The following is a 27,484-nucleotide window of genomic DNA, read 5'->3' as shown; positions in this document are numbered from 1 at the left end:
AATCTGTAATGGAAATGCAGCTACTGTCGAGCTTCTTCGAAACAAACGGCATTGTAAAAGCGCTATATAAATAACGTTTTTTATAAATAAAGCCACTTTTGAGCTATTTAATGCATCCTTGCTGAATAAATGTATATTTTTTTCAGCAACAACAACAACAACAAAATATTGACCATAAACTTTTCGAAAAATATTTGTTAGGGTGTCAATATGTTAGCTAATTAGTCTTTAATCAGTAAGTTAAGTGGATAACAAACATTAAAAGGCTTGATTAACACTAACAGGGTCTGCTTTGTGGCTGGGGTCAGAAGGGGAGGAAAAAAGCCAAGGAAAGTCACAAATTATTGGGCTAATTCAATATTGTTTCATTGGAAGCATGTGCACATCTTGATGACAGTTTTAGCCTATTGTGCAACAGAAAATATCTACAGTTAAAGTAGAAGCAGGGAACAGTTAGATTGAGAAAGATGTTGTTTAAGAATATCAGTATCCCAGGTATTTTTTTAATTGAGTTTTTTTTTTTTCATGTCCTGTCTTACTCAGAAGCATTACAGAAATAAAATGGATTGCTCTTGCCATTTTATGTTCACTGTCATTTAAATGTTTGCCATGAGTAAGATTTATTTATTAACATTTGTATTCAGTTTTATTCATGCATTGATGCATTAAATTAGTCAAAAGTCAAAGTAAAGACATTTATAATGTTTTAAAAGATTTCTATTAAAAAAATGGTATTTGTTTTCTTATTTATCAAAGATTTTTCCAAAACATTATTAATTTGCACAATTATCACATTAGAATGATTTCTGAAGGATCATGTGACATTAAAGACTGACGTAATGATGATGAAATTTCAACTTTGCCACCGCAGCATTAATTTACATTTTAAAATATATTATGTTATTTTCAATTTAAATCATATTTCATAATATTGCAGTTTTTACTGTATTTTGATCAAATAAATGCACATTTATTAAGCATAAGACTATATCTTTCAAAAATATATATTTTTAAACCTTACCAACCCAAACATTTTGAATGCTAATGTAGTTATGTTACATGAATATTCAGTCAGATATGTCATAATTTAGAGGTTAATCATCTGACGGAAAAATTAAAAGTTAATTTGAGACTCAGTAAGTCCTGTTATTCAATTTTCTGGATAAATATTACAAACTGAAGTCATCATGGGATGAATGGAACACTAAGGCATCACATAAAAGTAACTGAATCTGCAGAACAGACAAGGACCCATATGACGCTGAACTATCAAATGACCCAAATAACTTAATGGTTAACAAAAAACTGTCACACAAAGAAGTGGATTGGGCAGAACAACACTAGTATAGCAATATAGTTCCTCACATATATTACAAAAATCATTCCCAAAAATTCCCACACCTGGTTGGATGTCACTAATGCCATGTGTCAATTCAGTCTTACAGTAAAGCTGTTGTACTCTTGCAGACCATTTAGAATAGTGCACAAGTGCTTCAATTTCTGTAGTTTGACAGCCCTTGTTTACCTTTTGTACAAATGCAAAAAAATGATGTCAAACACTTCTCCTTTTAGGTTTCACAGAAGAAAATCAAATGGTTTTGGAACAATATGAGGGTGAGTAAACATACATTTTAGGGTGAAATATCCCTTTAAATTCTTATTATATCAATTATCTGTCCACTGTGATGTTACTGCTGTCTGTATACTGTATGCACAAACAAATTAAAAAATGCAATCTTGAATTGAATCTTATGAATCTACTCATTGATATTTAGGAATCATTTTCATTTGTACCAGGATGGAAAAGTTCTGGTGGCTGAACAGTAATTGCTTGTTTCCATTGCATTAAGTTTGCCTGAAGGCACAAAACAGCAGAAACCTGTCCAAAATGTTTATAAGTCAAGCTAACCTATTTCTTTCTCAAGCTCAAGCAAGACAGTGAGATAATTACCCTGCTTATCTAAAATCTGAAAAAGGGTCTGCGTCCATGTCCATAAAAAGTGGACATGAACGGGACAAAATGATGTGGACAAGTTTTGTCTCGTTTTGAGGTGGTTTTGAGAGAACAGGAGAAAGAACTTAATCTCTCCTCTGCTCCTGTAAACTCTTTAACCTCTATCAGAGCACAAATGAATGATACTTCTGTATGTCTTTTTTACATATTCTCTCCTTCTGAGTTTTTGAGTTCTTTTTTGAGTTGCTTTAAAGCAGCTGTTTAATAACTGCGTTTATAATGTCTAATTCAGATCAACCATTGTGTCACTGTGATAAATTATCTGTAACTCAAGACTTCCGATAACAAGCTGGTAAGGTACATGCTGTCTATGTTTACTGTGACAACATGTCCTCACTACCGGGAGCATGTTACAGGTTTTATTTTACATTAGGCCATTTTTTGTTACTTGTATATATTTGTGTATACCCAAATCAAACTGTTAATCAGTTACTCACCCTAATGTTGTCATGATTTTGCTCTTCTGTATTTTTCAGAGCATCTACAGTTCTCTTTTACATACAACAAAAAAATGGAAGCTGATTTATAATGTCAAAAAAGCACCATATAATTAGTTTACACAATCCATTCACTACATTCCAAACTAAGCAATATGATATGTGAGGAACATACCAAAAGTCGTTTAAAGGTGCTGTAAGCAATGTCATGCATTTTGCTAACTGCTCCTAGCCAAATGGAGACAATGAATTAAAGTCTGTTCACAAAGAATGAAAACTATATTAGAATCCTCACCAACAGCTGATAAAGTTGTTTATTATAAGCACGACAGAGATTTGTCCTCTACCACTTTAGATGCTGACACTCTTCAAAGTCAGTTAGACTTTGATTGGCTGCCAAAGTTTTTATTGTTTTCCACCAGATGTAAAAAATTGTGCTGAATGTGATTCTAATTATATTGTTCCTGTTTTGTTATCATTATAGAGGTGGTGTGGACTTCCCTATTCTCAAAGAATTAGAGCTATATCTAAACGTTATAGTTATGGGTACAGGTATTATCCTTGGTACGGCACTTTGGACTGCTTAATAAGATTTTTTTTTTAAGGAAGTTATAATATGTGGAACTTGACTTTTGATTAAGCATGATGTTGTTAACAGGAATGCAATAAAAACATTTATTTAGACAAAGATTTTAAAGACTTTAAAGTTTAAGACTTAAAACTTAAACTTAAGATTGTGCTGAAAGATCATTTAATACACAATGGCCGCAAAGCATGGACTAAAATCCACACTCACATTGTTTTTGATTATTGACGTCTACAAGCAATCAGCAGTCACTATGGCTGCAAGCTGAACACATGCTCACACACACACACAGCGCATGTGAATTTTCTCGAGCATAGGTACAGGTGGGCTGGTTCTCAATCACACACACTTGCCCATTCCAGACTCTGCAGCCAGTGTAGTTTGTGTTCAGTCCTGCACTCAGGTGGAAACTTCAAAGCACGCCACACTCTCACAGCAACAAACACAGAGCAGGTAGGCACCATCTGCATTCTTAGTCTGTTTATTTATTCACCAGAAATAAGTTGATCTTTGAGAAGAAATAAGTAAAATGATCGTAAAACCTACAATTGGCAAAGAATAGATCCAGAGTCTTAGTGTTAATTTTACATGGGTGGTTTTTTAAAGAGCATGAGGTGGACAAAAAGTTGAGTGTAGTCCTAAAAGACCAGTCATCGTGACCCGAAAAGTGAATGCTATTCCTTGTTTCCTGTTGCTGTCAGACACAGATCAGAAAGAGGCATGTGAGAAGCGATAAATCTAGTCTGATAAGTTTTTGGGGCGTTAGAGGAAGGGCTGAGTCAGGATATGGGTGACACTCGAGCTGCTTTAGGGAGGACAAGTCTCAAGCTTTAAATGGGAGCGAAAAATGTGTGTCTAAAAGAACATGCTGTAATCTAAGAAAACACTGGAATCAAATGACCCACAAGCACAAAAACAGACAGCTGTTTTTAAAACGAATATATAAGGGTGTGTTTTTTCCATCTATTGAATTGCATACTTAAAAATAGATTTACATGTTATAAATTAACCAAAAATATTATTAGTTAGTAATGTATGTATTGAGCAATTCAAAATTCTTTACAAGCGATAATCGATGCAGTTCAACTTTTAGACTGTAATAGGGAATTTTCTTGGAACATCTAAAAAGCTGACCAAGCATAAAACATAATGTTGCATAAACATTCCATGCTAATTTGTTTCTATTAATCGTAAACTAATACAATGCTGTTGTCACGTACTCCGGTGACATTAAAAATGTCAACATCTTAGTTTTCGATGTGTGCTTCGGGCAAAGATTAACGGAGTGCAGCAAACAGTACTTATGCTAGTAATAAAGTGGCACTTTAAACATATTGTAATGTGGAAAAGTCCTTACAAGGTAACCAAACAGCTTAGTACTCATTTAAATTTATCTACAATGAGATTTAACTAACATGATTGCAAATTAAATAGTGTAACCTGCACGTGCCATCTTCCAAGATCTTTGCTCTTATTATGGGTTTACGTAACATTAAACTTTGGGAGGCTGTGATGGATCTGGTCAAACTTTAGCTAAATAAAGTGCCTCTAACTTCTTGGGAACCAAGAAATTGAAGGTCATTATGGGTGAGACAGAGCCTAGGGCAAAGAAGTTCTGCTCCCTACATACAGGGTGGTTTCGTGCGACTGAACACTGTGTATCTGCATGGACGTTACTAGCTTTAAGTGGGCATGTAATAGTCTTGTAAAGCCCTAGAGCAGTGCAGGAAACATAGCGAAATAAGTTGTACTGGGACTCTGACATTTAGAACATTGCCATATGTACCACATGAGCAGTTTATATGACCTTCTCTCTTAGCTGATTGTGAAAGAAATAATCAATCTGGGATGCAAACATTAGAAACCACACTTTAGACAAGCATCTTTTCTCATCAATGACATTGACTGTGGCTCTAATGATTCCTTCAAAACCAGAGAAATGTGCTCAATGACAATCAAAAATACTTTGCAGACCAGACACACTAGCATTGATGCATGCAGCATTTCACTATTTTGTATACAGTGAAATTTATCTCTGAATTAATGTGGCAGTCAGATCAAAACAGTAAACATAGAAGAGAAGGGGGCTGTTTACCTTTCAGACACTCACTGTATTACTTGCGCCATAATGATTTGATAAAACATTGGCATCCTTTACTTGACCACATGATCTGGTAGCAGGGTCTGTGATGAGAGACGGTCATCTGAAGGACAAAGCAGAATTACACTATTTTAGTATGAATATTGTCTGAATCTTTGTGAATTTACATTCACCATGTCTTACACACAAGTGGCCTGTAAAGTAAATTGAGAAAACGTTTAGGGAAGTACAAGGTGCAGTCTTCTCAGTAGCTTGAAATAATGTAACAGTACATTAAAGGGTTAGTTCACCCAAAAATGAAATTGATGTCATTAATGACTCGCCCTAATGTCGTTCCACACCCGTAAGACCTCCGTTCATCTTCAGACACAATTTAAGATATTTTACATTCAGTCCGAGAGCGTATCTAAGTGTAGGCACACTATATTGTCAATGTAATAAAAACATAATCAAAGTAGTCCATATGCGACATCAGTTAGTTAGATTCTCTTGAAGCATCAAAAATACACTTTGGTCCAAAAATAACAACTACGACTTTATTCAGCATTGTCTTCTCTTACTTGTTTGTGTTCAATCCTCAAATAAAGATTCAAATGAATCAGTGAATCAATCAATGAATCAATACGTTGATTCATAAACGTTTGAATCTTTATTTGAGGATTGATTACAAACACGGAAGGGAAGATAATGCTGAATAAAGTCGTAGTTTTTGTTATTTTTTGACCAAAATGTAATTTGATGGTTCAAGAGATTATAACTAACTGATGTCACATATGGACTACTTTGATGATGTTTTTATTACCTTTCTGGACATGGACACTTTAAGACAGCTAACCCTAAAAAGAACATTCTGTCAGCATTTACTGACCCTTATGTCATTACAAAAACATTTGACACATGCTGTTACACTGAACAAGGGCTGCAGCTTCAAGCTTTCAAACAAATATTCAAAAATATTCAAGCTTCAAATGCAAAAAAAGATGCAAAACACCACAAATGTGTGTGCTATACTTATGTGATATATTGCATGTCACAAAATAGCTTTGTGTGAGAAACAGATGAACCAATCTCCAGCAGGCTGTTAAATGCTGCTTAATTGCCCTACATCAATTATGCAGGGTAATTGGTAAACAAATTATATGTTTTTGTGAACCATATTGACAAATTTAGTCAAAATTGAGAATGATACATTCATGCATTGGACATTACTAATTTAGCAACCATGGAAAATTCCTTGATTGATTTGCTTTACCTGTTGTGGTCACAATTATTGGCACCCTAGTAGATATGATAAAAGATGGCTGTAAAAAATAAATCTGCATTGTTTATCCTTTTGACCTTGCATTTAAAAAAAATCTAACCATTGAACTTCTTTCATTGAAGTAAAATAATTGAATGTAAGGGGGAAATCACATTATGAAATAAATGTCTTTCTCCAAAACACATTGGCCACAATTAATGGTACCCCCAGAATTGTTTGTGAGTAAAATATCTCTGAAGTGCAGTATAGTCCCATTAATATTTAAACTTTTTAGCACACCAGGGTGACTAGGAACACAAAATTATCCAGCCATGACTTCCTGTTACACAGGAGTACAAATATGAGGAAACACAAAGGCCAAATTCCTGTAATCATCTATCACTATACTATTCGTTAGTAAAACCAAAGAATATAGTTCTGATGTGCAGCAAAAGATTCTTAAGCTTCAAAAAATAGAAAGTGGCTGTAAGAAAAAATCAAAACCTGATGGCCTCTTATACTGAGATCTTATACTGGGCTGTGGTTGGATCTTCCATCAGGACAATAATCCAAAACAAACTTCAAAATTAACACAAAAATGTGTCCCCAAGCACAAAATGAAGCTTCACACATGACCATCTCAGTCCCCTGACCTGAACCCTGTAGTAAATGAGTGGGGTGAACTGAAGAGGAGAAGCACCAACATGGATCTGGGAATCTGAACGATCTGGAGAGGTTCTTTATGGAGGAATGATCTCTGATCTGTTGTCAGGTGTTCTCCAAACTCATCAGGCATTATAGGAGAAAACTCAAAAGGAAAAAAGAGGTTGCAAACAAGTATTTAATAAAAGGGTACAAATTATTATGGCCAACCTATTTTTGAGCAAAGCATTTCATAATGTGATTTACCCCCCGCTTTGAATTCTACTTCAATTAAAGGTTAGATTTGTGCTTTTATTTTTATTTTTTATGAAAGATCCAAAGGATAAACAGTGCAGATTAAATTTTACAGCCATCTTTGATCATATTTACCAGGACGCCAATAATTCTGACCACAACTGTATGTTCTGTAGAAGAAAGAATGTTTGAGGTGAGCTATTCCTTTAATACATTTTAGGGCCCTAAACTGTGAAAATTACCCGGGAGTCAGTTCTAATTGACCTATCTGAAGAGGCCATTGTAAATGCTGCTATTCTGAGACACTGTAAATGGTTTATGCACAATGATTGTCGTTAAGACATTGGGCATGACGAAAAGTGATGATGTCTAATTTGGAATGCTTGTGATACAGAGACTGCTTTGTTACCCACTCTAGTGCTCTGAATGCCACAACGCGACTGTAAAACTCACAGTTCAGTAGGCATGCTTTCGAGTTTACTATCAAATAAATCTGTGTGTCAATGCAATACATTTATTTAAAATGCTTTATGGTTAGTAGTTTGGCTAAACCTACATTGAAAAATCTAAATGATACATTTTAACTTGCTTTGGTGGTGATTTTGTGGTTGTCATTTTGTTGGAGCAAGAACTGCGAAAATTATGCTGTGAAATGTATAATTTTACTTGGTTAAAATACGTACTACTTTCTCTGTTTCATATGCAGATATAAGCATTCTAGAAGTATAAATAAGTAACTAAGTATTCATTGGTGCACAGAAACGGCATGTTTCACCCTTTAGGACTGAATGAATAATAGTAATAGTGGAAATTGAGTTTGCAGTTGTAATTGCATAACTTAAGGCAATCTGCACTGTTGTTGTTGTATGGGTTTTTTCGTCGCACAAATATTCAAAGGAGACAAAACCACAGGGCCTCTTCTGTTTGTATCCCACAATTAACTAGAGAAGATAACTGGATTATATTTTGACTATTTCACATGATTACAGAAATATCAATCCATAATCTTCGTGGAACCTGCTGGCCAGTGTGGCTGGGTGGAGGTAGCGATCAGTGCAGAGGATCCTCACAGTGGTTTGGCTGTAATAGATCAGTCCACTGCCAAAAGTTCTCCCAATGGAAAGCTTCCATTCCCTTTTTCATTTACCTTCTCATGGTGTTGCAGTTCAGAGATGCTTCCTTTAATGGTTAATGGAGAAAGCACTGGACTCCACCCAGATAACAGTCTTTTGCTTTCCTGGCTCAGTCCCCTTACCCTGCAATAAGAAAACACCAAGCTTGTTATCAATGCGGAAATCACTTCACCCAAGCTGAAGACTGTCATCATTTACTTATCCTCAATGTTGGTCCAAACCCATATGACTTTCCTACATCAGACAAATGGAGAAATTCTGAATAATATGGTAGTCACTGATTTTTTTACAGTGAAGGGGGACTGGAGCTTAAAAGCTTCAAAAAGGATGCAAAAGCACCAATGTTATCCTTAGTCATATGATAGCTTTATGTAATAAACAGACAAAAATGTATAAATATGTTTCATTATTCAATGATAATTTTCCCCTTCATTGCTTCACAAGTCTTGGAATACACTGCAAAAGTCATATGTGCCACTAAGAGTTTCAACTATTCCATAAGAAGAGTCAATTTAACCAAAATGTAAAGATTAGTTTAAACAACATTTGTTCCATGACAGAAATTATATAACACTCTATATAACACTCAATTGAAATGAACTATTGAGCAGATTTCTAGACATTCTAACTTAGAAGCTGAATGTTGGTAATGTGAAACGCCATATAAAATTTAATTCATTTAACTCATTTAATTCCATAACCAAAGTATTTGTAAATTAAAGTAGATGTTTAGTGAGGAAAATAAAACTAAGCAAGACTTTATGTTATACATCAGGAACTGATTATATCATGAAAAGTGGATGTTACAGGACATATCAGAGTGGGGCCAGGTGGTTGGAGGGCAAGGAATGAAATAAGAGGTATTGGTGACATTAGCTGAAATGTAAAACATTTTTTGAGGCACAACAAATTATTACATTTAGATATTTTTGCCATTTTTACTTATTGACAAATACATTTTTATAATTTGAAATAACCTCATATAATTTTTACATAGTATTTTTACATAGTAATTTTGGCACTCCAGATGAGTCTCTTTTTCAATGCTTTAGTAACAAAGTGCAACATTTGTGGAGGTGAGGCAACAACAGATCTGATGATGAATGAATAGCACGAGATTTAAATTACACTCAGTACTTAAATTACATAAACACATGTAAGAATTACTCAGCAACCCAAACCTAACTTATGAAGAGAAAAGAAATAAAAAAGGCAACCGAGAATAGAAGATATTAGATTTCTCTAAGCGCAACTGCTACACAATGTGGTTACATTTCTAAGAATCCCACAAACTGGAAAGATCACAATAGTTTGTTGTAATGAGGTTTGCATCTCCAGGCAACCAATCTATTATGATAAACTGTATTGACACTGGGCAAAGGGAAAGCTGAAAAAAACAAAAAATGACCAATGATAAACATTCCCAGATTTCCATCTTAAAATAGAACCGGGAAGCCCAAAAGTACCAGTCAAACCAACATCCGACAAAAATTCTGATGAAACACATGAATGAAGTTTTGACAAAAAATAAACAACAGAAAAAAATAGAACTCTCTTTCTTTCTTAGTATAAGCCTAGCCTATTTGTCAGTTACATAGCATCAGCGAACATAGAAAAGTAAGAGAGACAAAACACAAGTAAAATAATGCCATTGAACAGCAAGATTTCTTCAATAAAGTTAATGAAAATAATTTTAAAAAACAGCCGGAAAAAACAGAAGCCGGTTGCGTCGAAGGTCACATGCCAGCATCTTATTACTTTGTTTTATACTTGGTGGTGTAGACAACTACACAAAAGTGACAATGGAAAGTGAATTTCAGCTCAGCTAGTAGTACATGCTTTGATAAAGGACAGGGGAACATTTAAATCAAAGATGCCAAGAATTCAAGCTAAGAGACGGCAGATAAAAGTGCATGAGCATAGGTGGGTAGAGTAGCCAAAATCTTTACTCAAGTAAAAGTACAAGTACTTACGGAAATATTTACTCAAGTAAAAGTAAAAGTAACAATCGTAATAGTTACTTGAGTAAGAGTAAAAAAGTATTAGATGAAAAAACTACTCAAGTACTTAGTTACTAGTTACTTTCGATCTGATTGATAAGATCCAAAAACCCTGAATTTCAGACTACTTAGAGAGCTTTCACACACCTCTATATATATATATATGTGTGTGTGTGTGTGTGTGTGTGTGTGTGTTTAATGGTTAAACAGTGTAAATTAATGGTGTGCTAACCACAGCTCTTTTTAAAACATACTTTGTTCTTATATTTTTATAAGTATATGCATTCTTAAAAATAGAGTCCCATTTTTAAATGTATATATACACTGCAGACTGTTGTCTGTCCGGATATGTGTATAAATGCAAGATGTTACATTAGGCTATTCAATTTGTTTCGTTTTTAGCCTGATCCATCAGTACCTATGGCAACGTTTATGCAAACCACAAAATATGTACCAATACGTACATATTGCGACAGTTTCAAAGTGAAATGTCCACTGGGTGGCGCTAAAAGCTTATTTTTTTCCAGAACAGATTTGCGTGAATCTGACATGTTTTGTTACGTTGTGTTTTTAACGTACACCCACACTAAACCTACCCGAAAGTGTTAACAAAAGCAAATGTGACAAAAATAAAATTGTGTCCATGTATTTTTAGCTTGTGTTTAGAACTCGTCTTTGAGCTCTTTTATTATGACTCGTTCTTCATGGGGTTCGTTCTCAAGCTTTTCGCATTGCAAATACAAATCTGTATCAGCTGAGCTATCGAGCAAGTCTGGTGAATCAGAAAAGCAGAACATGGAGCTGTGACGCAAAATTCAAAATGTTTTAGTTTACAAACCATAGACTAAAAAAATGCAGTTTTTCTGCCTATAGTGTTCATTTCTGTTGGAATTTCTGCAGTGTGTATTGGTACGTATTTTGTGGTTTGCAAAAACATTGCCACAGGTACATTTTGCCAATGAGGTTGCTCGTTTTATGAGAAAAAAAAGATATGTAAATGTGCAGATGTGAACGTTTGTTTGTGGACGTGTGTTGAGGATTCAAACGATTTGTCAATGCTTGCACAAGAGCGCATATGAGGAAAACACTCGGACAGTGTGTGAAATAGTATTACAATAAAGGAAAAGAGCCCATAGTTAACAAATTACCATTAATAGTGTTTAAATATAGGCATCATTGTTACACTTACCACTGCTTTCTCAGGTTGGAGCTGCAATTATGCTGAGATGTCAGTTCATATTGGTGCACACAGCATGCATTAAATTATGAAACTGTTCTTTTTGACATCTTGGACTGAAAACAGGCTGAACTTGAGGCCACGTACGGTTGATCTGCCGCTCACACACATCTCCCTCTGCTTCGGCCATCATCTTCTGACTAAACGCGCGCTAATTATATGCGGGTGATGCGTATCCACCTCTCGCTAAGCAGCCTCTCCAACGTTTCGCGAGACTTGCGAACAAGTCATAACTTATTTTAAAATATATAATTAATTATCACCATTGACAGTAGCGGAGGAACGCCACCGAATGTAACTAAGTAAAAGTACAGTTTTTTCACAAGAAATGTACTTGAGTAAAAGTAAAAGTACCCATTTTTAAATATACTCTAAAAGTACAAGTTACCCAAAAAAATGTACTCAAGTAAATGTAACGAAGTAAATGTAATTCGTTACTACCCACCTCTGTGCATGAGGAGTAATTATAAGTAATAACAGATGTTTAATTTATGGAAAATTGTATAACTTGTGATGCATTTTTGTAATTAGGTGTGTAAAAGTGAGTGAGAATGCATGTGGTTGTGTGTGTGCAGAGAATTTTCTTCATCAAGGACAAAGACAGTCTGGTCATATATGTATTTACATTTCCTCCCATTAATGTACTGTGTGTGTGTTACAGTGCCTTGCAAAAGTATTCGGCCCCCTTGAATTTTGCAACCTTTTGCCACATTTTAGGCTTCAAACATAAAGATATAAAACTGTAATTTTTTTGTGAAGAATCAACAACAAGTGGGACACAATCATGAAGTGGAACGAAATTTATTGGATATTTCAAACTTTTTTAACAAATCAAAAACTGAAAAATTGGGCGTGCAAAATTATTTGGCCCCCTTAAGTTAATACTTTGTAGCGCCACCTTTTGCTGCAATTACAGCTGTAAGTCGCTTGGGGTATGTCTCTATCAGTTTTGCACATCGAGAGACTGAAATTTTTGCCCATTCCTCCTTGCAGAACAGCTCGAGCTCAGTGAGGTTGGATGGAGAGCGTTTGTGAACAGCAGTTTTCAGTTCTTTCCACAGATTCTCGATTGGATTCAGTTCTGGACTTTGACTTGGCCATTCTAACACCTGGATATGTTCATTTTTGAACCATTCCATTGTAGATTTTGCTTTATGTTTTGGATCATTGTCTTGTTGGAAGACAAATCTCCGTCCCAGTCTCAGGTCTTTTGCAGACTCCATCAGGTTTTCTTCCAGAATGGTCCTGTATTTGGCTCTATCCATCTTCCCATCAATTTTAACCATCTTCCCTGTCCCTGCTGAAGAAAAGCAGGCCCAAACCATGATGCTGCCACCACCATGTTTGACAGTGGGGATGGTGTGTTCAGGGTGATGAGCTGTTTTGCTTTTACGCCAAACATAACGTTTTGCATTGTTGCCAAAAAGTTCAATTTTGGTTTCAGCTGACCAGAGCACCTTCTTCCACATGTTTGGTGCGTCTCCCAGGTGGCTTGTGGCAAACTTTAAACGACATTTTTTATGGATATCTTTAAGAAATGGCTTTCTTCTTGCCACTCTTCCATAAAGGCCAGATTTGTGCAGTATATGACTGATTGCTGTCCTATAGACAGAGTCTCCCACCTCAGCTGTAGATCTCTGCAGCAGTTCATCCAGAGTGATCATGGGCCTCTTGGATACATCTCTGATCAGTCTTCTCCTGTATGAGCTGAAAGTTTAGAGGGACAGCCAGGTCTTGGTAGATTTGCAGTGGTCTGATACTCCTTCCATTTCAATATTATCGCTTGCACAGTGCTCCTTGGGATGTTTAAAGCTTGGGAAATCTTTTTGTATCCCAATCCGGCTTTAAACTTCTCCACAACAGTATCTCGGACCTGCCTGGTGTGTTCCTTGTTCTTCATGATGCTCTCTGCGCTTTAAACGGACCTCTGAGACTATCACAGTGCAGGTGCATTTATACGGAGACTTGATTACACACAGGTGGATTCTATTTATCATCATTAGTCATTTAGGTCAACATTGGATCATTCAGAGATCCTCACTGAACTTCTGGAGAGAGTTTGCTGCACTGAAAGTAAAGGGGCTGAATAATTTTGCAGGCCCAATTTTTCAATTTTTGACTTGTTAAAAAAGTTTGAAATATCCAATAAATTTAATTCCAATTCATGATTGTGGCCCACTTGTTGTTGATTCTTCACAAAAAAATTACAGTTTTATATATTTATGTTTGAAGCCTGAAATGTGGCAAATAGTTGCAAAGTTCAAGGGGGCCAAATACTTTCGCAAGGCACTGTATGTGCATGGGTGTTCGTGTTTGCACTTGTGCGTAAAACTGCAAACAAGTCTTTACATCATCCTACTCAAGAGAGGAATGTCCACGGCGTGGTATTTCTGTTTTGCGTTGACACAAATGATGTTCAAAAAAAATACATAAATGTCTACCGTTAAAGGCCATAACATCTCTAAACCTGTTCCAGAACATCTGTTTACATAACTAAATTCTGTGTAAACGTTTTTAATAAGCTATAGCTATTATTTCTTAACAGGGAAAATATAGAGCAACACATTTTGACTTGAGGTAAAAGGGGAAGGCATCAGTCAGCTGCTGTCTCACAGAACTACATGTATATGTATTTGACAACTTGTCTAAGCCATGAACCCAGATTTAATCTTCTTTTTGACCCCCGATTTTAGACCCTTCAGCAGGGTAAAATGTGGATTATGTCAAAAGATCCGGTCTCTGTTCTGCTCCAGCATTCCATATGGTGTCCTCAAGTTGAGCTTGTGTTAAGTCATCTCCATAAAAAAGCCAAGCCACTGACCGCAACCCGTTTCTTGTTCCACACATCACCACCCAGCCTTAAAGTTGGCCGTAACACAAGTGCACTTGGCGCTTATGACCAAGAGACAAAGTATGATGGTGTTTGAAAAAATATGTTCTCGTAAAGGTTTGCAAATACTACATTTAGCATTATGTACTAAAACACAATACCACACTGTGGTAAGTCTTATTTACTTCTTATATCAACAAAAACATCCAATTCAAGCCATATTTTAAAAGATAACATGATACAGTGTTTACTGATAAACCATGCAAACAAAAGGCCAACCTGCCACTTTATAAAGCCACCTGACAACTTCAGATTTTTACCTGTCCATGACCCGAGAGGCATGTTCGACTATATGGAACACAAAATTTGAAAAAGCCACCATAACAGTTACTATCACAAACAAAGATGAGTTTAGTGTAAATAAAAGTTTACACAAAAAAAAGTTCACGAGTGCGGCCATCATGTTTTGTAAAAGTGTTTTGTGTAAGCACTGTAAAGGCCCGTTCACACCAAGAATGATGACTATAAACAACTATAACGATAACTATATTAGTGTCTACACCAGCTGACAATATTGTTGTTTATTCTAAGCTCATGCTGCAGTTATGCCATCTGCCAGTTTTAAACACTTAAGTTCTATAAAGTCTTGTGGATTCTGATTGACTGTCATTACAAATGGTAAAAATTGTTGTGAATCGATTTGAACAATATAATTTCTATTTATTATTGTTGCGGTATTATAATAATTATATATTTAGAACTACATATGTATCATTAATTATTGTCCTTTGTGTGAATGGACCTTAAAACTTTTCATACATCTATGTGTTTGAAAAGACTCAAAAAGGCAAATCCCCTAAAGGCATCATTAAATTCTGAGTCAAAATCTTGAATGCCTTGTATATTGATTTATCGTTTTAGGATGAGATTTACGGATGCCCTGAGAGGCCATGCATTTTGTGTGTGCATGTGTGTTATTGTTTTCTGTCTTATTTTCTCAGCACAACAAAAGTTATTTTCTCATGATCTCATGACAAAAAAAAGTTTGGTCAGCCATAAACCACTTAATCGGCGTCTGTCAAACATCATTCTATGACCACAGATGTCTGATCCCTTAAGTTGGCTGGAAATTAAACTGACCACATGTTCAGAATCACTATTGCATACATAATGATAAAGCTGTAACCCACTTCTCGAGTTTCAGGTTCTTATTTTTTTTTTACATTGATGAGACTGAATGGTGTATCTGTTGGTCCCCCTTTTGCTGCCAAAAATGCGCTGACCCGTCAAGGCATGGACTCCGTCAGACCCCTGAAGGTGTGCTATGGTACCAAGATGTTAGCAGCAGATCCTTGAAGTCTTGTAAGTTGCGAGGTGGGGCCTCCATGTATCGGACTTGTTTGTTCAGCACATCCCACAGCCGAATTTTCCAGCCGAACATTTGGCCAAAGCATCACACAGCAATCAGCCCCATATCCAACAAATGCGATAAACTATGTATTCTGACAACTTTCTATCAGAACCAGCGTTAACTTCTTGAGCAATTTGTGCTAAGTAGTACATCTGTTTGATCGGACCACAAGGGTCAGCCTTCACTCCCCACGTGCATCAATGAGCCTTGGCCACTTTCACCACTGTTCCTTTCTTGGACCACTTTTGATAGATACTGACCCCTGCAAACCGAGAACACCCCATAAGAGCTGCAGTTTTGGAGATGCTCTGACTCAGTTGTCTAGCCATTACAATTTGGCCCTTGTCGAACTCGCTCCAATCCTTACCCTTGCCCAATTTTCCTGCTTCGAACACATCAACTTTGAGGACAAAATGTTCACTAGCTGCCTAATATATTCCACCCACTAACAGGTGCTGTGATGAAGAGATCAGTGTTATTCACTTCACCGGTCATAATGTTATGCCTGATCAGTGTATCTATACATACACACACACACACGCGCGCACGCGCCCATACACACAAAATCTCAAGAGTGATCACAACAAAACAAGACAGAAAAAATTATAATAATGCATGGCCTCTTAGGGCTTCTGTAACAATGTGATCTGTATATATTTGCATGATTCTTCCGGCTAATGTAAGTGGAGTGTTATGGGTATACCTGTAAATCTGATTACGAATTTCTCTCATTTCTAGACTAAGGCAGCATGAACTCAGGCACGGTGCAGTATTCCGGAGTGAAGTGCAGTGACAACATTCCTAGTGTGCTCACAGATGACGGCTATTACTCTAAGAAGAAACGGTATGTAAAAAAAGATGGGAGCTGTAACATGGTGGTGCACCACATTCCAGAGGAGTGGCTTCTCTGGGTGACTGACATCTTCACCACCCTGGTGGAGATCCGCTGGAGGGTCATGTTCTTGACATTTGCCCTCTCCTACATTTTATCATGGCTATTTTTTGGAATTTTGTTCTGGATCATTGCGCTGACCCACGGAGATATGAAAGACCCCAACAATGAGCCATGTGTTTATGAGGTTCGAAGTTTTACAGCTGCTTTTCTATTCTCATTAGAGACCCAAACCACCATCGGTTATGGCTTTCGGGGCATGTCGGAGAACTGCATGATCGCCATCATCGTAGTTACCATCCAAGATATCATCAGTGTCTTCATTGACACTTTTGTCATTGGCATTGCTGTCGCTAAGATGGCATCTGCCCGTAAGAGAGCCCAAACAGTTGGTTTCAGCAATTGTGCATTGATCAACTTACGTGACGGTCACCTATGCCTGTCTTGGCGTGTTGGGGACTTCCGAAGGAACCACATGGTAGAAGGGACAGCTCATGCACAGCTGATACAGCACCTGGCACAAAGCACAGGGAAAGTTGATGTTACATACAAAGACCTCAAAATTGAAGAGAATAACATCATCCTGGCCACCCCAACAACTATAGTTCATAAAATCAGTCCTGGCAGTCCCCTTTACAAGGTGAGCTTGCAGGACCTGAGGAAGGAGAGCTTTGAGCTGGTGGTCTTTTTCACCTACACAGACGACTGCACGGGCATCCTTCACCAGACACGCACATCTTACACTCCAAACGAGATTCTATGGGGCCAGCACTTTCAAGAGATGATCAGGGTCACCCACAAGAACTACAGAGTGGACTACGCCCTGTTCAACCACACAGTTAAAGTCCTGGTCCCAGAATTAAGCGCAGAGGAATATGACCTAAAGAAGAACTCTCAAGAGCCAAAACACAAACCACTCCACACAAGTTCTCCAATGGCAGCTGTGGAATTGGTTAATGGGAATAGTCTTGAGGCAGAAAAAGCATCCACAAGCAGTGCTGTCCAAAAGCACGAGCTATAACAATGGCCTTGATACATCCTGACTCCGCTACAGCACTTTGAAATGGGGCTTCCTCAAAGGCATCACTAGTTTAAGAAATAGTGCACTTATAGTTAGATTTAGACTTAAATGTTTGCTGTCAGTTAGCAAGAAGATCTTAAAAGGACCTTCTAACAAAGATAGTATCCTGGACAAATACTGGAATATGACATTAAATACCTGTAGGTTCTTTGTTTTTGATGAGAAACCATTTAGAGCACTACTTTCAAATAAGATATCATAAAATAAAAGCTGTGTTTAAATAGTATTTTAATTATGTTCTATATATTTCATGTACTATTAAATGGTTAGTTCACCCAAAAATGAAATTGATGTCATTAATGACTCACCCTAATGTCGTTTCACACTCGTAAGACCGCCGTTCATCTTTTGGAACACAGTTTAAGATCTACTTTGAAAACATCATCAAAGTAGTCCATGTAATATATGACATTAGTTAGTTAGTTAGAATCTCTTGAAGCATTGAAAATACAATTTGGTCCAAAAATAACAAAAACTATGACTTTGTTCTGCATTGTCTTCTCTTCCCTGTTTGTTTTCAAACCTCAAATAAAGATTAAAACGGTCATGAATCAGCGTATTGATGCATGATTTGGATTGTGTGTCAAACTGCTGAAATCACATGACATTGGCGATCCGAATCATGAATAAATACGCTGATTCAAGACCGTTTTAATCTTTATTTGAGGTTTGAAAACAAACGCGGAAGAGAAGATAATGCTGAAAAAAGTCGTAGTTTTTGCTATTTTTGTACCAAAATGTATTTTCGATGCTTCAAGAGATTCTAATTAACTAACTGATGTGACATATGGACAACTTTGATGTTTTTATTCCCTTTCTGGACATGGACAGTAAAGTGTGCCTACACTTAGATACGCTCTCGGACTAAATATAAAATATCTTAAACTGTGTCTGAAGATGAACGGAGGTCTTACGGGTGTGGAACGACATTAGGGTGAGTCATTAATGACATCAATTTTATTTTTGGGTGAACTAACCCTTTAAGCATCTTTGCACAAAACTATTTTAAAAAATCAAAAATATCTTTGTACACAACGCACATGTGCATTACAGACTCTTCTGTGACCTTGAAGGTTCTTTGATATGAAAAAAAGACCTCCTTGATTAAATTATGACCCAAACCCTCAACCTACATAAGAGGCAATGGATCAATTATAATGACAGTGACGTTAACCTGACCAAACTGTGGTCAGTCAGTGTGTCTCTTTGGCATTAGCTGAGGAAGTGCAGAACATTGTTCCACCTTATTTTGCAAAGTGGTTAACCTTTCCTTCCAAACAACTAATAAAATCTTTTGGAAAAAGAGAACCAGTGACAATTTTCAATATTTACACAGCATGCATCCACTTATCCAAAGGACAAGCTAACGGATGATAAATGATCATTTAGCCCTCATTGTATAAAGACTCTACCTCTCTCCATACTTTCTATATAGTATATATATATATATATATATATATATATATATATATATATATATATATATATATATATATATATATATATATTTCAATGTTTATGTAACAACAAACAAAGATGACTAAGATTTTTAGAGAAATTTTTTGTTACTGTTATATAGTTTAGTTATATTGTTAGAACACTTTAGTATGGGGAACACATATTCATTATTAACTATGACTTCTCCCTCAATCTCCTCATTTACTGCTTATTAATAGTTTGTAAGGTAGTTTTTGTAGCATTTAAATTTAGGTATTAGGTAGGATTAAGGGAATTAAGGGTAGAATAAGGTCTTGCCATATTAGGGATTAAAATTAGTACTTTATAAGTACTAATAAACAGCCAATATCCTAGTAATATGCGTGATAATATGCAACTAGTTAATAGTGAGAATGAAACCCTAAAATAAAGTGTTACTATAATTGTTAAGCCATACACTGATGTAATCCCATTGACCACATACAATCATTTATCATGACAGAAAAACTGTCCTCTTCAAGACAGACCAGGATTTTAAACAGTGGCATGTATGGTCTCAGAGATATTAATAAAAAACATATGTCTACTACAATGAATAAAATTGCTGGATCTCGGGAGGTTTTCCTGAGAAAGTTAAGTCTCCAGCCCTCCACCTTGTGGTTGGATGCAGTGCTGTCCAAGCATCGCCTTAAATTAGGCTGAAAGGTAAACAGAGGCCGGACAGCTCACGTACCACGTTTCGCCTATAAATAGTCAGTATTATTTATAGACTTGAACAAGAAAGTAACTAAAATAAGCACTTTGCAACAGCTTCACAAATAAAAGTTTAACACGGCTCATTACTTATGACAAGTAAGCAGTGTGTGACACGCAGCAGCCAGGAAGGGCAAAGGCCTGTGGAACACTTACTGCTGGGTTTTCATTGGACCACTTATAAAGAGAAGGAGAAACATTCCTCTGATTAAACAATAAACGATCATTCATTTCTTTCACAATGGGCTAATTCCCAACAATACAAAGTAAGAAGCTGGAAATTAAACAAAGCCAGAATCAAATCTGAGTAATGCTGTGGATGCATTTTATACCATTTGTTGATCATATTTTATTATAACAAAACCCAGAATAGCACACAACTGTATGAATTCAATGTTTTGGTCAATGATGTAGTATAGGCTAAAAGGTCACAGTTGTCTTTCATGTAAAAGTATTAATAGCCTACAGCATTTGATTAGTGAAACAAAATGTGTGTGGCCTATAAAGTGTTTGGCTTAAAGATGAATGGTATCCATGATGCATTTGGTCTCACTATCAACAAATTATATAAAGTGTGATATCTAAGTATGTTTGTTGTGAAAAGAAGTAACGTAGGCCTATGTTCCATAAAATCACAAACTAAATTGCAAGTGGAAATGGTTGTTTACATTGTTCCCAAATGGCGATTCTTGAACACTAACTTAAATGCATTTTCAGTTAATTCTCGGAGGTCAATGTTATAATTACACAATGGTTTTCAGCGAAGTTGACATTACTGTAATTTTCAAAGAGAAACCTGTCGCCCAAAAAATGTGGCTGTTGTCCTCACCGGCCGCTACCTGATGTTTTAAATCACATTCATATCTTGTAAAACAGGTAAGGAGCGTGTGTTTTGCCGAAGTAACCCCAGACATTGACAAAATAGTACTGTTGGTAATGGTTACCGTTAGGCCTAAGTTAACTTTACCTCAGCCGAACTCGACTTGTTTGTCAACAGCATTCTAACTTGTTACGGAACTGTGGAGGTTAATGAAAGTATTGTTTGAAAACTCTGTTTAAACATATACTCATTAAAAAACACATACTTTTTAGACACCAGCAACCCTTTTGTTTTGGCTTCCTTTGGGAGGATTCAAGCTTTAATTCGCACGCTGCTGTTCTCTGTTTCACTTGCTTGTGCCTATGTTGCAAGCTGACTGGAACATTATTGCTTTATCCGCGCGTGAAACTCTCCCTCTCGCCGGATTGGCCAGCTTTAAGAGAGGGGGCGTGACTAGCCGGTGCGTGTTGTTTAAATGGGTTTGAAGCCTAGAAGAAACAGCACATGAGTTACCGCACGCCGCAAACAAGAAGAGAAACGTGGAGATTGCTGTTTCTATACTTCATGTCAAATGCTATACGTTGCGTGGAGAGAACAAGATCAACGAGAAGACAGTGTGGATAGTAAAAAAAAAAAAAAAAAAACATTCGTTGGATATGTATATATGAGAACTGTTTCGTGTTCATTTACAAATGACCAGGTAAGGTCATACATATTTGCTGATATATGTTGTTATTGTATGCAAGTGTAAATAAATTCGGCTTTTGTGACGATGTGAAGTGTGTTGTGTTGTGCTATGCTTTAACTTAATTTCGAGTTGAAAGATAGGAGAATTGATCTCAGAAGAAAAAGCAGAAGACTTAATCATAAAGTTATATTGCTGTCTAGGTGAAACAAGAGACTGCAAATAAGTTTTCACTTTTCATCCTATGGGATGGTGAGGTTTTGTTAAAGTTAATTTCTGACCTTCAGAATCAGGCACATGATTACTATTGTTTTTAATTTTCTCTGAAGACAAATATTCAATGTGACGCGTAATCTTAATTGTCTTACTACTTTAAGCACTTCTTATTTATTCCTTTAAAAGAACGAGGTTTAGACTAGAGAATATCTTTTTCCTCCCACACCTGTTGACTTCTCCATATGACAGACGTTGCCTGCATGACAGATTTGCCTTATAAAAGTAACATAGGGGGTTTAGTGGCGCAATATGTGCATTGTTGCATGCAAAACGGGAGTTTAATTGTTATATAGCCTAGTATTGTTTTTAGCAGTATTCTACTGTGCTCACTGTTGCTAAGTATGCATTTGTCTAATATATTTGGAGCACAGCTGCGCTCAGCAGTTGTCAGGCGTCAGTCGGCTGACAGACACGCAGATCCTCTTTTCTGCCTTAAACACGCAGGGACTTTCAATTGGCAGCTAAATTGGTGCTTAACTTGTTTGTCAGGACCATGCAAACCACATAGTGTAAACTGTTAACAGCGATAATGGGGCAAAAGGAATTTCCCTAAAATATGCACCCATGTTTTAAAAATATTAATCTAGTTTGATCACTCAAAAGAATGTAGACTTTTATGTAACATTTTCCATTGGTCCTCACTGGTGCACGCCATCAAAATAAACATCTTTCCTGGATATAAACACTGTCATATTATGTTTCATGTAAGAAATAATGGCATCTATCAACCTGCTCCTTATCTGAATGTCTGTGGAGCAACATGCGAAAAACAGTCTTTAGTAACAGAAAAATGTTACACCAAAAGAAACTGCTTACTTTTGTTCTAGATGGCAGAAACGTCCTCGCTACTAAAAATACTGATGTAATTTCTGTTTTAAATACAATTTCCTTTTCTCATGCTCTCTCTCTCTCTTTCTCTCATTAATTGATTGTCATGCGCTCTTACTCGCCTGCTCTCTTTTTTTCTCTCTCAAATCCTTCTGCATTCCGTGCATCTGCTAAATAAGATAAAATAGGACCTTTATTTTCAGTTATGGTTGCTAGGAACATTGAGGGCAGAATAGTAGCTTTAATGAGTAGTGTTTTAGTCCTCCTCGGGGAATTGTCACAGGGCTCTCATTATACTGCTGAGAGAGAAGATGAGGTCCCAGAGGACAAGCTCTCAAGTCAACAAGTCTCTTCTCGGTCCCTGCTCTGCACCCTACAGAAAACCACTCCTGGCTTGTTTTTACCTTCACTGATGTTTAAGCAATAGTTCAGCATGTTATGTACTTTGAGAAATTAATTAAGGATACATTTGATCAGAATGCTTGATTTTTGCCACTGACTAAATTAGTCTTTCCCTTTTAAAAACACTTAATCTTTTAGGGAACCTGTCTTATTTTATAGTGCTGTTTTTTTACGCAAAAGATCAGCTGTTGCAGCTTTTACGTGGAATAATTGTGAAGACATCCCGCAAGACACGTTTTAAAAGCATGTATTATTGTTCAGTACACTACAAATGTAAAACATATTAAATATACAGAAGGTAGAGCTTCTTTCAGGATGCCACTATTGGTGGCTAAGAGTTTTTGCCAATTTAAATTAGTGCATTGGTAAGAGACATACATGACTGAACAAAGCAATTTTTCCATTCACCCCTACCCTGATTAGCACAGTATGTGAAATGGGTATTATTAATGGTCCTGTGGGCAATTACATTATATGGCAGAGCACATAAACTGACAGTTTGGCACTGCATTATCAAGTAATGTAGGGCACTGCTTGGTAAAATATCATTGTGTTTAATAAAATTACAAATGTGCTTTTTTATTTAATTAAATTGACGAAAGTGTTGGTGCAGTTGGTCATTAAAGTTGGCATGATGTAAAACATTTGATGTTGCCCAAGAAAAAATAAGTCAAATGTATCTTTGCCACCATCAATAAACTGCGATCAGTAAAAAAAAAAAAAAAAGAAACAGAAAGGAAAAGACAATCAAACAACAACAAAAAACCTTATATTACAGCCTCACTGAGCTAATAATTTAAAGAAGTCCATCTTGGGTTCTGTTATTTTGACCATTTTGGTTTTGTTGGCTAATACTGCTGTTTTTTTTTTTCTTCTCAGTTTGAAAGGAATGGACAGGGTCCTCTTAAGTTTCAAAGTATACGGTTTTTGATTAAGCACATGCCATGTATCAAAGTTAGTATTATTTGATGTGATACTAAATTCACAGGGAAATGTTAACATTATGATTTAATCAGTGTAGAAATTTATCAGTTCAAGCTGAGACTTGCATGAGAATGCGTGAGAATTATGTGCATCACGTTGGTCTCAGAGACACGTGTGCTGTTAGAGTCAATTTTAAGTGATTAAGTTAATTTAGCAACTGAGACTGAAACAGATCTGCAGTGAGAACGCTGAATTTAAAGTCTGTGCCAATTAACGTTAACGTGTATCTTGTTTCTTGTTTTTGATAGGACACTTGATCGATGATATCACCAAAGTCGGTGAGAACGGAGTGATCGCCCCATCCTTGGCCCTTTCTGTCAATCAAAAGGTCCAACTAGAGCAAAGAGACGCCTCCTGCGTCCGGCTCTGAACAGCCCTACCATTTCCTGCTTGTGTTGGTCCCCGTGAGTGTTTCAAAACTGTTTCTCCAACGCTTTTTCCAGAAACTAAGACTGTTTTCCAAAGCAGAAACAGCACAGACCTCCCAGACTGAGGTGATGGGAAGTGTGCGGGCCAACCGCTACAGCATTGTGTCATCAGAGGAGGACGGTATGAAGTTGGCCACTGCTGCGGTGCCAAATGGGTACGGTAACGGGAAGAGCAAAGTTCACACCCGTCACCAAACCCAGAGCAGGTTCGTCAAGAAAGATGGACACTGCAATGTGCAGTTCATCAACGTCAGCGAGAAGAGTCAGCGCTATCTAGCCGACATCTTCACCACGTGCGTGGACATTCGCTGGCGATGGATGTTCGTTATCTTCTGCTTGGCCTTTCTGCTGTCGTGGCTGTTTTTTGGATGTATCTTCTGGCTGGTCGCAATATTCCACGGCGACCTGGAGAACGGCAGTCCCAAATGTGTCTCCAACGTCAGCACCTTCACGGCTGCCTTTCTCTTCTCCATCGAGACACAGACGACTATCGGCTATGGCTATCGCTATGTTACAGACGAGTGCCCCATCGCGGTGTTCATGGTGGTATTTCAGAGCATTGTCGGCTGCATCATTGACGCCTTCATCATCGGTGCAGTCATGGCTAAGATGGCGAAGCCCAAGAAGAGGAACGAGACGCTAGTGTTCAGCCACAATGCTACGGTGGCCATGAGGGACAACAAGCTGTGTCTGATGTGGAGGGTGGGCAACTTGCGCAAAAGCCACCTGGTAGAGGCCCACGTTCGGGCTCAGCTCCTCAGATCTCGCACCACAGCTGAGGGAGAGTTTATCCCTCTAGACCAGATGGACATCGACGTGGGCTTTGACAGTGGCATTGACCGCATCTTCTTGGTGTCACCGATCACCATTGTCCATGAGATCGACGAGGACAGCCCTTTCTATGACATGAGCAAACAAGAAATGGACAACTCTGACTTTGAAATCGTAGTTATCCTGGAGGGCATGGTGGAGGCCACGGCCATGACCACCCAGTGCCGTAGCTCTTACGTGGCCAGTGAGATCCTGTGGGGACACCGCTTTGAGCCTGTCCTCTTCGAGGAGAAAAACTATTACAAAGTAGACTACTCTCGCTTTCACAAGACCTACGAAGTGCCCAGCACCCCACTGTGCAGCGCGAGGGACCTTGCTGAGAAAAAATATATCCTCTCCAACTCAAATTCTTTTTGCTATGAGAATGAGGTGGCCCTTTCAAACAAAGAGGAGAAAGAGGACGTGAACGTGGACAGCTTGGGCCCTGGAGGGACAAACACAGACACTAGCTCAGACTCTGACCACAGCCAGGCCACCGTTCCCTTAGAACCGCGGCCTCTACGGCGGGAATCCGAAATATGACTGTGCAAAACTAACGGGAAGGTTTAACAGACACCTCTTCATACAGGCACATTGAGCTGAACTGAGCCCCTCGGCGAGGCAGACTCAAGCTAACGGTACAGTTACGAGGAGGAATCGACAGAGAAACTGTACAAGAGTGTTCTTACGAATATGCATGGTTAAATAAAACACAGCATAGAGGCACTGCACAGCTAATGAAGAATGCACATCAAGGGAGGAGAAGTGAGAGTTTCCCAATTAGGCGACACTACCTTTTTAGACTGTTGCTTCTGAATGGCATGAAGCAGAGAGGATGTAACTGGTTGGCAAAACTTGAAAATGAGCAGGCATGTGTCCATGTGCAGTTGTCAATGTAAGAACGATTCAGACCAATATATTAGAATCATGCTGCTACCAAAGTTTATAATATCATTATTTATCATGCAGATATTTAGTTCTGCCAATTTAATTAGGCAATTGATATAAGAATAGTTAGCCTAATTGAAATAACATTATACAAATGAGGGAAAAACAGCCAAGAGTGTTAGTCAATGTCTTAAGTATCATTAAAAAATCCTGTTCCTACCATCTAGTTAATTATTCCATTATCCCCATTTTCCTTTTTTTATTATTCCATTTTCCTTTTCTATTTGAGTCCGCTGGCTTTTGTGTGAGCCTCAGGTATTTCTGGAACAGTCTTGCGGGGGGCTTAGGTGGGTGAACTCAGTGTCTGTCTGTCTGTTTTTTTTTTTTTTTTTTTTTTAAAGAAACATTCATTTGGAAGCCCTCCGCATCACATTTCAGGTTATCTGGAAAAAAAACGCACAGGAACATGCCTGTTTATTACGATATATCGGACAGGGTCTTTAGATCAGTATCAGAATGAGAATCGCAGTCGTCATGTCCGCAGGGACAAAGAGAGTGAACGTGTTATTGAATGTCTTTCTACAAGTGCTGCTATGTTGCATATTATATAGAGTTTTTAGACTTTTAAACCAAAGAGTATTCAAAATGATCCTTCATAAAGAATGCATCAAATTCTTTTATTAGACGTAGAACAATAGGACAAGTCATGACGTGGAGTAAAAAAAAATATATATATATATTTGTAAGTGAAAAGAAACGGTTTTTGTTTGCTTACGCACACATATGGTTTATTTGTATTGATTATTTTCTTATTCTAAGCCAAATAAAGACTATGGATAACAAAGCCCATTGGAAATAAGACTGCTACAGGTTAGCTTGCCTTATTTTCAGACCGCTACTCTCTCCTTTTCATCCCATAACTTCAGTGTTACTGTAGTTTAGTGCTACACAAGTGTTTGGGTTGGAAAATATTGCTCGTAGAAGCCTTCAGATTAAAGATTCTAATTGCATGGATTACATATAGTTGTGTGAGTGTATAATGGCTAAAAGCTTTGGGTTTTATTGCAAAGAAACGGGACAGAACACAGAATCCACTCTCCCTTCTGACTTTAAACCTCTCTAATAATTAATTGTTTCTCAATCAACTCTAACCTCTTGTCTTGCCTGACAAACTGCAATACAACCCTAATGACTTGTTTGGCAGGTGTACCAAGAACTGTGGATGTAGGACTGGGTAATTAGACTGAGATCATGGTACTGTGATCCAATGACAATCAGAACACAGAATCTGAGCTCAGAACCGCACTTGCACAC

The 27,484-nt window shown here is 37.3% G+C and overlaps 2 protein-coding genes and 1 long non-coding RNA gene across 8 annotated transcripts; 2 read left to right on the top strand and 1 right to left on the bottom strand.

Moving 5' to 3' along the window:
* Nucleotides 1-1,474: 1,474 nt before the first annotated feature.
* Nucleotides 1,475-18,307, top strand: kcnj16a (potassium inwardly rectifying channel subfamily J member 16a). 2 transcript variants are annotated; one of them, XM_067429375.1, is made up of 2 exons: nucleotides 1,475-1,614; nucleotides 16,625-18,307. In XM_067429375.1, exon 2 carries the CDS (start codon nucleotides 16,636-16,638, stop codon nucleotides 17,797-17,799), a length of 1,164 nt encoding a protein of 387 aa, XP_067285476.1. In that variant the 5' UTR covers nucleotides 1,475-1,614; nucleotides 16,625-16,635; the 3' UTR covers nucleotides 17,800-18,307. The 2 variants fall into 2 exon arrangements, with proteins under 2 accessions (XP_067285476.1, XP_067285475.1); XM_067429374.1 differs by lacking the exon at nucleotides 1,475-1,614 and adding an exon at nucleotides 3,349-3,490.
* Nucleotides 1,503-26,552, top strand: kcnj2a (potassium inwardly rectifying channel subfamily J member 2a). 5 transcript variants are annotated; one of them, XM_067429372.1, is made up of 3 exons: nucleotides 3,464-3,490; nucleotides 16,625-16,730; nucleotides 24,293-26,552. In XM_067429372.1, exon 3 carries the CDS (start codon nucleotides 24,542-24,544, stop codon nucleotides 25,823-25,825), a length of 1,284 nt encoding a protein of 427 aa, XP_067285473.1. In that variant the 5' UTR covers nucleotides 3,464-3,490; nucleotides 16,625-16,730; nucleotides 24,293-24,541; the 3' UTR covers nucleotides 25,826-26,552. The 5 variants fall into 5 exon arrangements, with proteins under 5 accessions (XP_067285474.1, XP_067285472.1, XP_067285473.1 ...); XM_067429373.1 differs by lacking the exons at nucleotides 3,464-3,490; nucleotides 16,625-16,730 and adding an exon at nucleotides 1,503-1,614; XM_067429371.1 differs by lacking the exon at nucleotides 16,625-16,730 and having other exon boundaries at nucleotides 3,448-3,490.
* LOC137055549 (uncharacterized) lies at nucleotides 5,910-21,259 on the bottom strand. Its single transcript, XR_010900022.1, has 3 exons — nucleotides 21,135-21,259; nucleotides 17,201-17,292; nucleotides 5,910-8,531 (listed from the first exon to the last, which is right to left on the bottom strand). It is a non-coding gene; the product is annotated as an uncharacterized lncRNA (long non-coding RNA).
* Nucleotides 26,553-27,484: the final 932 nt, after the last annotated feature.

The sequence above is a fragment of the Pseudorasbora parva genome, chromosome 21 (assembly GCF_024679245.1).
Source record: "Pseudorasbora parva isolate DD20220531a chromosome 21, ASM2467924v1, whole genome shotgun sequence".
NCBI classification, from domain to species: domain Eukaryota; kingdom Metazoa; phylum Chordata; class Actinopteri; order Cypriniformes; family Gobionidae; genus Pseudorasbora; species Pseudorasbora parva.
This window is presented reverse-complemented; position numbering and strand designations above follow the sequence as displayed.